This window comes from Procambarus clarkii, chromosome 52 (assembly GCF_040958095.1).
Source record: "Procambarus clarkii isolate CNS0578487 chromosome 52, FALCON_Pclarkii_2.0, whole genome shotgun sequence".
Taxonomy (NCBI): Eukaryota; Metazoa; Arthropoda; class Malacostraca; order Decapoda; family Cambaridae; genus Procambarus; species Procambarus clarkii.
In genome coordinates, this window is record NC_091201.1 from 21,732,628 (window position 1) to 21,745,667 (window position 13,040).

The following is a 13,040-nucleotide window of genomic DNA, read 5'->3' on the forward strand; positions in this document are numbered from 1 at the left end:
TCGGGGAGAGGGGGCTCGGGGAGAGGGGGCTCAGGGAGAGGGGGCTCAGGGAGAGGAGGCTCAGGGAGAGGAGGCTCAGGGAGAGGAGGCTCAGGGAGAGGAGGCTCAGGGAGAGGAGGCTCAGGGAGAGGAGGCTCAGGGAGAGGAGGCTCAGGGAGAGGGGGCTCAGGGAGAGGGAGCTCGGGGAGAGGAGGCTCGGGGAGAGGGGGCTCGGGGAGAGGGGGCTCGGGGAGAGGGGGAGAGGGGAGAGGGGGCTCAGGGAGAGGGGGCTCAGGGAGAGGAGGCTCAGGGAGAGGAGGCTCAGGGAGAGAAGGCTCAGGGAGAGGAGGCTCAGGGAGAGGAGGCTCAGGAGAGGAGGCTCAGGGAGAGGAGGCTCAGGGAGAGGAGGCTCAGGGAGAGGGGGGCTCAGGGAGAGGGGGCTCAGGGAGAGGGGGCTCAGGGAGAGGGAGCTCAGGGAGAGGAGGCTCGGGGAGAGGGGGCTCGGGGAGAGGGGGGAGAGGGGAGAGGGGGCTCAGGGAGAGGGGGCTCAGGGAGAGGGGGCTCAGGGAGAGGAGGCTCAGGGAGAGGAGGCTCAGGGAGAGGAGGCTCGGGGAGAGGTGGCTCGGGGAGAGGGGGCTCAGGGAGAGGGGGCTCGGGGAGAGGGGGCTCAGGGAGAGGTGGCTCAGGGAGAGGGGGCTCGGGGAGAGGGGGCTCGGGGAGAGGGGGCTCGGGGAGAGGGGGCTCGGGGAGAGGGGGCTCGGGGAGAGGGGGCTCAGGGAGAGGGGGCTCAGGGAGAGGGGGCTCAGGGAGAGGGGGCTCAGGGAGAGGGGGCTCAGGGAGAGGGGGCTCAGGGAGAGGGGGCTCAGGGGGAGGGGGAGAGGGGAGAGGGGGCTCGGGGAGAGGGGGCTCGGGGAGAGGGGGCTCAGGGAGAGGGGACTCGGGGAGAGGGGGCTCGGGGAGAGGAGGCTCAGGGAGAGGAGGCTCAGGGAGAGGAGGCTCAGGGAGAGGAGGCTCAGGGAGAGGAGGCTCAGGGAGAGGGGGCTCAGGGAGAGGGGGCTCAGGGAGAGGTGGCTCAGGGAGAGGGGGCTCGGGGAGAGGGGGCTCGGGGAGAGGGGGCTCAGGGAGAGGAGGCTCAGGGAGAGGAGGCTCAGGGAGAGGAGGCTCAGGGAGAGGGGGGCTCAGGGAGAGGGGGCTCAGGGAGAGGGGGCTCAGGGAGAGGGGGCTCAGGGAGAGGTGGCTCAGGGAGAGGTGGCTCAGGGAGAGGGGGCTCAGGGAGAGGGGGCTCAGGGAGAGGGGGCTCGGGGAGAGGGGGCTCGGGGAGAGGGGGCTCGGGGAGAGGGGAGAGGGGGAGAGGGGAGAGGGGGAGAGGGGAGAGGGGGAGAGGGGAGAGGTGGCTCGGGGAGAGGTGGCTCGGGGAGAGGGGGCTCGGGGAGAGGTGGCTCGGGGAGAGGTGGCTCAGGGAGAGGTGGCTCAGGGAGTGGGGGCTCAGGGAGAGGTGGCTCAGGGAGAGGGGGCTCGGGGAGAGGGGGCTCGGGGAGAGGGGGCTCAGGGAGAGGTGGCTCAGGGAGAGGGGGCTCAGGGAGAGGGGGCTCAGGGAGAGGGGGCTCGGGGAGAGGGGGCTCAGGGAGAGGTGGCTCAGGGAGAGGGGGCTCAGGGAGAGGGGGCTCGGGGAGAGGGGGCTCAGGAAGAGGTGGCTCAGGGAGAGGGGGCTCGGGGAGAGGGGGCTCGGGGAGAGGGGGCTCGGGGAGAGGGGGCTCAGGGAGAGGGGGCTCAGGGAGAGGGGGCTCAGGGAGAGGGGGCTCAGGGAGAGGGGGCTCGGGGAAAGGGGGCTCAGGGAGAGGGGGCTCAGGGAGAGGGGGCTCAGGGAGAGGAGGCTCAGGGAGAGGAGGCTCAGGGAGAGGAGGCTCAGGGAGAGGAGGCTCAGGGAGAGGAGGCTCAGGGAGAGGAGGCTCAGGGAGAGGAGGCTCAGGGAGAGGAGGCTCAGGGAGAGGAGGCTCAGGGAGAGGAGGCTCAGGGAGAGGAGGCTCAGGGAGAGGGAGCTCAGGGAGAGGAGGCTCTGGGAGAGGGGGCTCGGGGAGAGGGGGCTCGGGGAGAGGGGGAGAGGGGAGAGGGGGCTCAGGGAGAGGGGGCTCAGGGAGAGGAGGCTCAGGGAGAGGAGGCTCAGGGAGAGGAGGCTCAGGGAGAGGAGGCTCAGGGAGAGGAGGCTCAGGGAGAGGAGGCTCAGGGAGAGGAGGCTCAGGGAGAGGAGGCTCAGGGAGAGGGGGCTCAGGGAGAGGGGGCTCAGGGAGAGGGAGCTCAGGGAGAGGAGGCTCGGGGAGAGGGGGCTCGGGGAGAGGGGGCTCGGGGAGAGGGGGCTCAGGGAGAGGGGGCTCAGGGAGAGGGGGCTCAGGGAGAGGAGGCTCAGGGAGAGGAGGCTCAGGGAGAGGAGGCTCGGGGAGAGGTGGCTCGGGGAGAGGGGGCTCAGGGAGAGGGGGCTCGGGGAGAGGGGGCTCAGGGAGAGGTGGCTCGGGGAGAGGGGGCTCGGGGAGAGGGGGCTCGGGGAGAGGGGGCTCGGGGAGAGGGGGCTCAGGGAGAGGGGGCTCAGGGAGAGGGGGCTCAGGGAGAGGGGGCTCAGGGAGAGGGGGCTCAGGGAGAGGGGGCTCAGGGAGAGGGGGCTCAGGGAGAGGGGGCTCAGGGAGAGGGGGCTCGGGGAGAGGGGGCTCAGGGAGAGGGGGCTCGGGGAGAGGGGGCTCGGGGAGAGGGGGCTCAGGGAGAGGGGACTCGGGGAGAGGGGGCTCGGGGAGAGGAGGCTCAGGGAGAGGAGGCTCAGGGAGAGGAGGCTCAGGGAGAGGAGGCTCAGGGAGAGGAGGCTCAGGGAGAGGAGGCTCAGGGAGAGGAGGCTCAGGGAGAGGGGGCTCAGGGAGAGGGGGCTCAGGGAGAGGGGGCTCGGGGAGAGGGGGCTCAGGGAGAGGAGGCTCAGGGAGAGGAGGCTCAGGGAGAGGAGGCTCAGGGAGAGGAGGCTCAGGGAGAGGGGGGCTCAGGGAGAGGGGGCTCAGGGAGAGGGGGCTCAGGGAGAGGGGGCTCAGGGAGAGGTGGCTCAGGGAGAGGTGGCTCAGGGAGAGGGGCTCAGGGAGAGGTGGCTCAGGGAGAGGGGGCTCGGGGAGAGGGGGCTCGGGGAGAGGGGGCTCGGGGAGAGGGGAGAGGGGGAGAGGGGGAGAGGGGAGAGGGGGAGAGGGGAGAGGGGGAGAGGGGAGAGGTGGCTCGGGGAGAGGTGGCTCAGGGAGAGGGGGCTCGGGGAGAGGTGGCTCGGGGAGAGGTGGCTCAGGGAGAGGTGGCTCAGGGAGAGGGGGCTCAGGGAGAGGGGGCTCAGGGAGAGGTGGCTCAGGGAGAGGGGGCTCGGGGAGAGGGGGCTCGGGGAGAGGGGGCTCAGGGAGAGTTGGCTCAGGGAGAGGGGGCTCAGGGAGAGGGGGCTCAGGGAGAGGGGGCTCGGGGAGAGGGGGCTCAGGGAGAGGTGGCTCAGGGAGAGGGGGCTCAGGGAGAGGGGGCTCAGGGAGAGGGGGCTCGGGGAGAGGGGGCTCGGGGAGAGGGGGCTCAGGAAGAGGTGGCTCAGGGAGAGGGGGCTCGGGGAGAGGGGGCTCGGGGAGAGGGGGCTCGGGGAGAGGGGGCTCAGGGAGAGGGGGCTCAGGGAGAGGGGGCTCGGGGAGAGGAGGCTCGGGGAGAGGTGGCTCGGGGAGAGGTGGCTCGGGGAGAGGTGGCTCAGGGAGAGGAGGCTCAGGGAGAGAGTGACCTCCCTCTATCTGATTTGCGAAGTGAAAATCATGAAGCTGATCCTCCTCCATGGTACTGGAGCTTAGATTACCAAGTTAAAGGATCTAAGGAATAATAACAACTATGCACTTGAGACGTAAGAACATCATTAGGCTGTAATGTTCAGTTAGTCTAAAATACTCATTTATTTGAATTGAAACGCATTCATTATGTGATAGATAATTTATACATTATATGATGTACATTGCTGCGATTTTATTGAATAATATAGTCATTATGAGATATAATGCAATTATAAAGCGTATAATACAGTAATTAAGTGAAGAAGAAAACAATCATTACCTGAAGTGCATGTTGAGGAGGGTAGTGGAGCCGGGCGCGCCCTGGGGCCGGTGGACCAACACCTCCAGCCTGTAGCAACACAACTGGTCAGTCTCCCCACCTCCCTAACACCCCAGGTGCCTGTGAGGGCACGAGAGTCCAGGTGTCTGTGAGGGCACGAGAGTCCAGGTGTCTGTGAGGGCACGAGAGTCCAAGTGTCTGTGAGGGCACGAGAGTCCAGGTGTCTGTGAGGGCACGAGAGTCCAGGTGTCTGTGAGGGCACGAGAGTCCAGGTGTCTGTGAGGGCACGAGAGTCCAGGTGTCTGTGAGGGCACGAGAGTCCAGGTGTCTGTGAGGGCAGGAGAGTCCAGGTGCCTGTGAGGGCACGAGAGTCCAGGTGTCTGTGAGGGCACGAGAGTCCAGGTGTCTGTGAGGGCACGAGAGTCCAAGTGTCTGTGAGGGCACGAGAGTCCAGGTGTCTGTGAGGGCACGAGAGTCCAGGTGTCTGTGAGGGCACGAGAGTCCAGGTGTCTGTGAGGGCACGAGAGTCCAGGTGTCTGTGAGGGCACGAGAGTCCAGGTGTCTGTGAGGGCAGGAGAGTCCAGGTGTCTGTGAGGGCACGAGAGTCCAGGTGTCTGTGAGGGCACGAGAGTCCAGGTGTCTGTGAGGGCACGAGAGTCCAGGTGTCTGTGAGGGCACGAGAGTCCAGGTGTCTGTGAGGGCACGAGAGTCCAGGTGTCTGTGAGGGCACGAGAGTCCAGGTGTCTGTGAGGGCACGAGAGTCCAGGTGTCTGTGAGGGCACGAGAGTCCAGGTGTCTGTGAGGGCACGAGAGTCCAGGTGTCTGTGAGGGCACGAGAGTCCAGGTGTCTGTGAGGGCACGAGAGTCCAGGTGTCTGTGAGGGCACGAGAGTCCAGGTGTCTGTGAGGGCACGAGAGTCCAGGTGTCTGTGAGGGCACGAGAGTCCAGGTGTCTGTGAGGGCACGAGAGTCCAGGTGTCTGTGAAGGCAGAAGAGTCTAGGTGTCTGTGAGGGCAGGAGAGTCCAGGTGTCTGTGAGGGCAGGAGAGTCCAGGTGTCTGTGAGGGCACGAGAGTCCAGGTGTCTGTGAGGGCACGAGAGTCCAGGTGTCTGTGAGGGCACGAGAGTCCAGGTGTCTGTGAGGGCACGAGAGTCCAGGTGTCTGTGAGGACAGGGGAGTCCAGGTGTCTGTGAGGGCACGAGAGTCCAGGTGTCTGTGAGGGCAGGGGAGTCCAGGTGTCTGTGAGGGCAGGAGAGTCCAGGTGTCTGTGAGGGCACGAGAGTCCAGGTGTCTGTGAGGGCAGGAGAGTCCAGGTGTCTGTGAGGGCAGGAGAGTCCAGGTGTCTGTGAGGGCAGGAGAGTCCAAGTGTCTGTGAGGGTAGGAGAGTCCAAGTGTCTGTGAAGGCAGGAGGGAGGAGACTGCAGGAAGTGTCTGGGAGGGAAGGAATGTGCAGGAGGTGTCTGTGATAACATGATAACAGTAAGGGCTGTGATAACATGATAGCATTAAGGGCTGTGATAACATGATGCACTTGTCGTCTGGCGTCACAATACAAGAATATCAAGCAAGTTAGCTGTGTTGTCGTAAATCTGCATATATTACCTCACCCAAGTGGGTAGGACTAGTCATATGCTACATATGTCAAGGTTGAAGGTTCTGAGCCCATTATGTGCCTCTGTGATCTTTCCCATTACTATCCACAAGATGGTCATGGTGCATATTAAATGAACTAAAATAACTACTTTGAATTGGAAGAGACGATCAAATGACAGTCAAATGACACAGGTGTTTATGTCTATTGCAAGTCTTTCCTTGAGTAGAGTCTGATATGAAGAAGTGTTAGGTTTCTTGCCTGAGGTTGACCTTTGGCCAGACTCTCACTCAGTCTCGATAGCAATTTGCAGAGTTACTTCTGGCACACCCACTGTAAAATTCCCACTTGAAGACGATGAGTCACAATAACGGAGTCACAATAACGGAGCAGAAGAAATGATGACCAAACCACAACTCAGAAGATGGAGAAGCGACGACGTTTCGGTCCGTAGTGGACCATTATCAAGTCGTGTGATGACGTCAAACACCTTGAGGTTACCTTGAGGTGCTTCCGGGGCATAGCGTCCCCGCGGCCCGGTCGTTGACCAGGCCTCCTGGTTGCTGGACTGATCAACCAGGCTGTTGGACGCGACTGCTCGCAGCCTGACGTATGAGTCACAGCCTGGTTGATCAGGTATCCTTTGGAGGTGCTTATCCAGTTCTCTCTTGAACACTGTGAGGGGTCGGCCAGTTATGCCCCTTATGTGTAGCGGAAGCGTGTTGAACAGTCTCGGGCCTCTGATGTTGATAGAGTTCTCTCTCTCAGAGTACCTGTTGCACCTCTGCTTTTCAACGGGGGTATTCTGCACTTCCTGCCATGTCTTCTGGTCTCATGCGATGTTATTTCTTTGTGCAGGTTTGGGACAAGCCCCTCTAATATTTTCCACGTGTAAATTATTATGTATCTCTCCCGCCTGCGCTCAAGGGAGTACAGATTTAGGCTCTTTAGTCGGTCCCAATAGTTTAGATGTTTTACTGAGTGGATTCTAGCAGTAAAGGATCTCTGCACGCTCTCCAGGTCAGCAATTTCTCCAGCTTTGAAAGGGGCTGTCATTGTGCAGCAGTACTCCACTCTAGAGAGCACAAGCGTTTTGAAAAGTATCATCATCTGTATAGCATCTCTAGTGTGAAAAGTTCTTGTTATCCAACCTGTCATTTTTCTTGCAGTTGTGACGGCTACTTTATTGTGTTCTTGAAAGGTAAGGTCTTCCGACATGAGTACACACAGATCCTTTACATTGCCTTTTCGTTCTATGTTATGATTTGCCTGAGTTTTGTACGTGGTTTCCGTTTTTATATTTTAATTTTTTCCATAGCGCATGAGCTGGAACTTATCTTCGTTAAACACCATATTATTTTCTGTAGCCCATAGACCTGATCTACATCTGACTGGAGGTTTGCCGTGTCCTCTATGTTGCCTACTCTCATGAAGATCCTAGTGTCATCTGCAAAGGATGATACAGTACTATAGGTTGTATTCTTGTCTATGTCCGATATGAGGATGAGAAAAAGTACTGGAGCAAGCACAGTACCCTGGGGGACTGAGCTCTTCACGGTTGATGGGCTGGATTTTATTTTGTTGACTATTACACATTGGGTTCTGTTGGTCAGGAAATTGTAGATCCATCTGCCTATTTTTCCGGTAATTCCTTTTGAACGCATTTTATGTGCAATAACACCATGGTCACATTTATCAAAAGCCTTTGCGAAATCTGTGTAAATGCCTGTATCTAATGCCATATCATAGTGGTCCAGCAACTGCGACAGGCAAGAGCGCCCTGTTCTGAAACCATGTTGTCCGGGGTTATGGAGATGCTGTGATTCCATGTATTTTGTGATCTTACTTCTTAGCACTCTCAAAATTTTTTATGATGTGCGATGTTAGTGCTATCGGTCTGTAATTTTTTGCCTCTGCAAACTTCATAATGGTACACGACGGACCGATACATCGTCGCTTCTCCATATTCTGAGTTGTGGTTTGGTCATCATTTCTCAGTAAAGTTGAGTGATATTTCAGGGTGGCTTACCCAGTGTTAACCTGAGGAAACTGTATTTACTAACAACTGTTATTAACTGTTACTTAGACAAAATGAGTAAGTGGAGAAGAATTTTGTGTCCCTACTCTTCAAGTATGAAGAGACCGTTTGAAAATTATCTGGTGAGTAATCAAACAAAGAAAAAGAGCCGGAGTGAAAAGACAACACCTGAAGACCATATACCTGGATAAGTATTTGCTAAATACATTATTCATGATGTGGTTTACACCCAAAATAAGAAACACGACAGCAGGAAGGTGTCCCACCCTCAGGAGCGCGTCCGGGGGTAACATTATCTAACATTATAACCCACTCTTGTGGAGCACTAGCCTTTGCAACACTCTTTTGGAGTACCTGCAACACTCTTGTGGAGCACCAGCACCTGCAACACTGACAATACATACAGATAAAACGGCACACCGCTAGGTTGACATTATTGTTATCTTGACATCTTCAAGAGGAAACTAGATTGTTTTCTTCAAGGAGTGCCGGACCAACCGGGCTGTGATGGGTATGTGGGGCTGAGGGCCGCTCCAAGCAACAGCCTGGTGTACCAAACTCTCACAAGTCAAGTCTGGCCTCGGGCCGGGCTTGGGGAGTAGAACAACTCCCAGAACCCCATCAACCAGGTACCAGGTATCTTGCTGTAGTAATAACTAGGCAAGATCAGCTAGCTAAGAATCAACCAACCAGGCTAGGAACCCACCAACCAGGCTAGGAACCCACCCAACCAGGCTATAGGAACCCACCCAACCAGGCTAGCAACCCACCGACCAGGCTATTGGAACCTACCCGAAGATGCGAGCCAGTCTGAGGATCTCAGTGTTGGGTCCGTCTACCATCACCAGGATGGGGGTCTGGGCGGCTCCTGGCGTCTCCAACAGGTTCACCAGCTGTCTGTGGGAGCGGCATCAGGGGCAGTATGACATATATTTATATTCTAATAAAAATATAACAGACAAAATTTGATACACAAAAACTAAAGACAACACTCAAGATAATTGCACGAGAAAGAGCACAAATAAGCACATTTATAAACGAGTCGTGGAAAAGAGCAGGCTATATATATTTCAGAAGAAATCATCCCGAATCATACCTGCGTCTCTGGATCATGTTGTCAGAGACCTATTATTATTTATTTTTTTAAAAATTACAATAGATAAGATCTGCGATGGCTCAAACACTACATCATATTGCCGTCAAGACAACAGCTGAATTAGTAGCTTGCTTTCTTTTTTAAGAAATTATGGAACTAACATATCGCAAGTGACCCTAATCGCAAGCCTAATTATTAATTAGCACTTTCCTCCCATTCGGACACAAAAACGGGACAACTATTTTTCTCTTGAATGTGAGCGCGCGACATATTTTTATGTCTGACGAACAAATAGTTCTATAATATTCAATTCTTATCCGATCAAGTTGGGTATAGTATGAAGATGTTTGCCATGAAATTTACGTTTTCTCTAATAGCCACATAGCCTATTTGGGAGAACGGAATTGTCTTGTATCTTCGTGGTAAAACGATTGTATTGTTGACACAACATGAGTAATCGACGAAGTTTCTATATTTGGTGCCGGTCTAACGCATCCTTGTGTGACATTTTATACATATGTTCTTCTAGAACATTCTATTGCGAACACATTGGTACAAAAATGAAATATGTCCATCGAAAATTAAGGTCAGGACAGTGAAAAGAGTATACACTTTTCAGTGTTGCCGATCGATCGCCCGAAACGCCGAGAGCACTTTGTGGTAACTTTTTTTCTCGTTTGCCGGGAGGAGGAAAGTGATGTGCTCCACAGTGCTGACATGTCCTCCGTGTACGCCTACTTTACATGCACATTGGTAACCTCTGGAGTTAATTTTTCAACTTCCTTCCCAAGTGAAGAACAACATAAGAAGTATTTATATATTTGGTACATGTAGCGGACCGGTTACTGACCTGTAGAAGTTAAACGGCTTAACGGCAGTGAGCATAGCCACAGGTATGACCTCCCTCATCTTGATCTCCGGCTGCAGGCGGGCGGCACCAGGGGAAAAGGTCAGAGTATATAGATATAAACAATTTAACATGGGGGATAATCAAGGTCAACATTGTGATAAACAAGGTCAACAGGGAAAAATATGAGTATGTGAAACTGACGCGTATGGTTGATGAACTACTTTACCTGCATCATATTATATATATATATATATATATATATATATATATATATATATATATGTCGTACCTAGTAGCCAGAACGCACTTCTATGCCTACTATGCAATGCCCGATTTGCCTAATAAGCCAAGTTTTCAGGAATTAATTGTTTTTCGACTACCTAACCTACCTAACCTAACCTAACCTAACTTTTTCGGCTACCTAACCAAACCTAACCTATAAAGATAGGTTAGGTTAGGTTAGGTAGGGTTGGATAGGTTCAGTCATATCTACGTTAATTTTAATTCCAATAAAAAAAAATTGCCCTCATACATAATGAAATGGATAGTTTTATCATTTCATAAGAAAAAAAATAGAGAAAATATAATAATTCAGGAAAAATTGGCTTATTAGGCAAATCGGGCCTTGCATAGTAGTCCAAAAAGTGCGTTCTGGCTATTAGGTACGACATATATATATATATATATATATATATATATATATATATATATATATATATATATATATATATATATATATTAGTATATTTTGGTAGCAGTCTTTCCTGTAGACATATATTATTAAATATGACCGAAAAAGTAAGATTAATAATTCTAACACGAATTTTCTCTATCTTTCTTACATTTCTTTTCACTGTTGATGGTAATTCAAAGATCAATCCTCCAAAATTCATTTTTATTTCTAGTCTGACGCGACACTTGAGCGCGTTTCGTAAAACTTATTACATTTTCAAAGACTTTAGTTTACAAACACACAACTGAAACTGAATAGAGCTTTACACATCGAGGTTTATATCTACATTTGGGTGAGGTGGATGAGGTGAAAAACGAACTTTCAACAATGGGTATTAAATTCCAACACAAGACAGAACACGAAACAATGGGTATTGAATGGAAGTAATTGTAGAAAGCCTATTGGTCCATATTTCTTGATGCTTCTATATTGGAGCGGAGTCTTGAAGTGGGTAGAATATAGTTGTGCATTAATTGGCTGTTGATTGCTGGTGTTGACTTCTTGATGTGTAGTGCCTCGCAGACGTCCAGCCATCTGCTATCGCTGTATCTATCGATGATTTCTGTGTTGTTTGCTAGGATTTCTCTGGTGATGGTTTGTTTGTGGGAAGAGATTATATGTTCCTTAATGGAGTCCTGTTGCCTGGAAAGAGATGTTGTTGTCTTGCCTATATACTGGTATTTTTGAGGCTTACAGTCCCCAAGAGGGCATTTGAAGGCATAGAAGACGTTGGTCTCTTTTAAAGCGTTCTGCTTTGTGTCTGGAGAGTTTCTCATGAGTAGGCTGGCCGTTTTTCTGGTTTTATAGTAAATCGTCAGTTGATCTTCTGATTTTTGTCTGTAGGGATAACGTTTCTACTGACAATATCTTTCAGGACCCTTTCCTCCGTTTTATGAGCTGTGGAAAAGAAGTTCCTGTAAAATAGTCTAATAGGGGGTATAGGTGTTGTGTTAGTTGTTGTGTTACGCCATGCAACCTCTGAAGAGACAACTAACACAACACCTATACCCCCTATTAGACTATTTTACAGGAACTTCTTTTCCAGTAAGCTGAGAAGTGCGTTCTGGCTACTAGGTACGACATACATATATATATATATATATATATATATATATATATATATATATATATATATATATATATATATATATGTCGTACCTAGTAGCCAGAGCGCACTTCTCAGCCTACTATGCAACGCCCGATTTGTCTAATAAGCCAAGTTTTCAAGAATTAATTGTTTTTCGACAACCTAACCTACCAAACCTAACCTAACCTAACCTATAAAGATAGGTTAGGTTAGGTTAGGTAGGGTTGGTTAGGTTCGGTCATATATCTACGTTAATTTTAACTCCAATAAAAAAAATTGACCTCATACATAATGAAATGGGTAGCTTTATCTTTTCATAAGAAAAAAATTAGAGAAAATATATAGCATTTATATTTTCAAATACAGCAGGCCGAGTACGACGTTCTGGCTACTAGGTACAACATTATATATATATATTATATATATATATATATCATATATATATATATTATATATATATATATATATATTTATATATATATATTGTATATTATATATATATATATATATATATGTGTGTGTGACTGTATATATATTACTGTATTTTGGTAGGCGTCTTTCCTGTAAAAATATGTTGTTGAATATGACCGAAAGGGTAAGATTAACGTAATCTTACCCTTTCGGTCATATTCAACAACATTATATATATATATATATATATATATATATATATATATATATATATATATATATATATATATATATATATATATATGTGTGTGTGACTGTATATATATTACTGTATTTTGGTAGGCGTCTTTCCTGTAAAAATATGTTGTTGAATATGACCGAAAGGGTAAGATTAACGTAATCTTACCCTTTCGGTCATATTCAACAACATTATATATATATATATATATATATATATATATATATATATATATATATATATATATATATATATATATATATATATTATATATTATATATAAATATATATATATTATATATAAATATATATATATATATATAAATAAATATATATTATATATAAATATATATATATTATATATAAATATATATATATTATATATAAATATATATATATATTATATATAAATATATATATATATTATATATAAATATATATATATATATATATATATATATATATATATATATATATATATATTATATATATAAATATATATATATATATATATATATATATATATATATATATGTCGTACCTAGTAGCCAGAACGCACTTCTCGGCCTACTATTCATATCCCGATTTGCCTAATAAGCCAAGTTTTCCTGAATTAATATATTTTCTCTATTTTTTTTCTTATGAAATGATAAAGCTACCCATTTCATTATATATGAGGTCAATTTTTTTTTATTAGAGTTAAAATTAACGTAGATATATGACCGAACCTAACCAACCCTACCTAACCTAACCTAACCTATCTTTATAGGTTAGGTTAGGTAGCGGAAAAAGTTAGGTTAGGTTAGGTAGCGGAAAAAGTTAGGTTAGGTTAGGTAGCGGAAAAAGTTAGGTTAGGTTAGGTAGGTTAGGTTGCCGAAAAACAATTAATTCATGAAAACTTGGCTTATTAGGCAAATCAGGCCTTGCAT

The 13,040-nt window shown here is 49.7% G+C and overlaps 1 protein-coding gene across 1 annotated transcript in view; it reads right to left on the reverse strand.

Annotated features, from left to right (window-relative positions):
* Positions 1–13,040, reverse strand: part of LOC123763675 (protein O-linked-mannose beta-1,2-N-acetylglucosaminyltransferase 1) — an 84,523-nt gene that overhangs the window by 55,826 nt on the left and 15,657 nt on the right. Inside the window, exons 5-7 of the mRNA XM_045750951.2 lie at positions 9,643–9,713; positions 8,489–8,593; positions 4,069–4,137 (exon numbers count right to left, since the gene is read on the reverse strand). Of these exons, the coding sequence (XP_045606907.2) occupies positions 4,069–4,137; positions 8,489–8,593; positions 9,643–9,713 (245 nt within the window). The remainder of the gene's footprint in view (positions 1–4,068; positions 4,138–8,488; positions 8,594–9,642; positions 9,714–13,040) is intronic.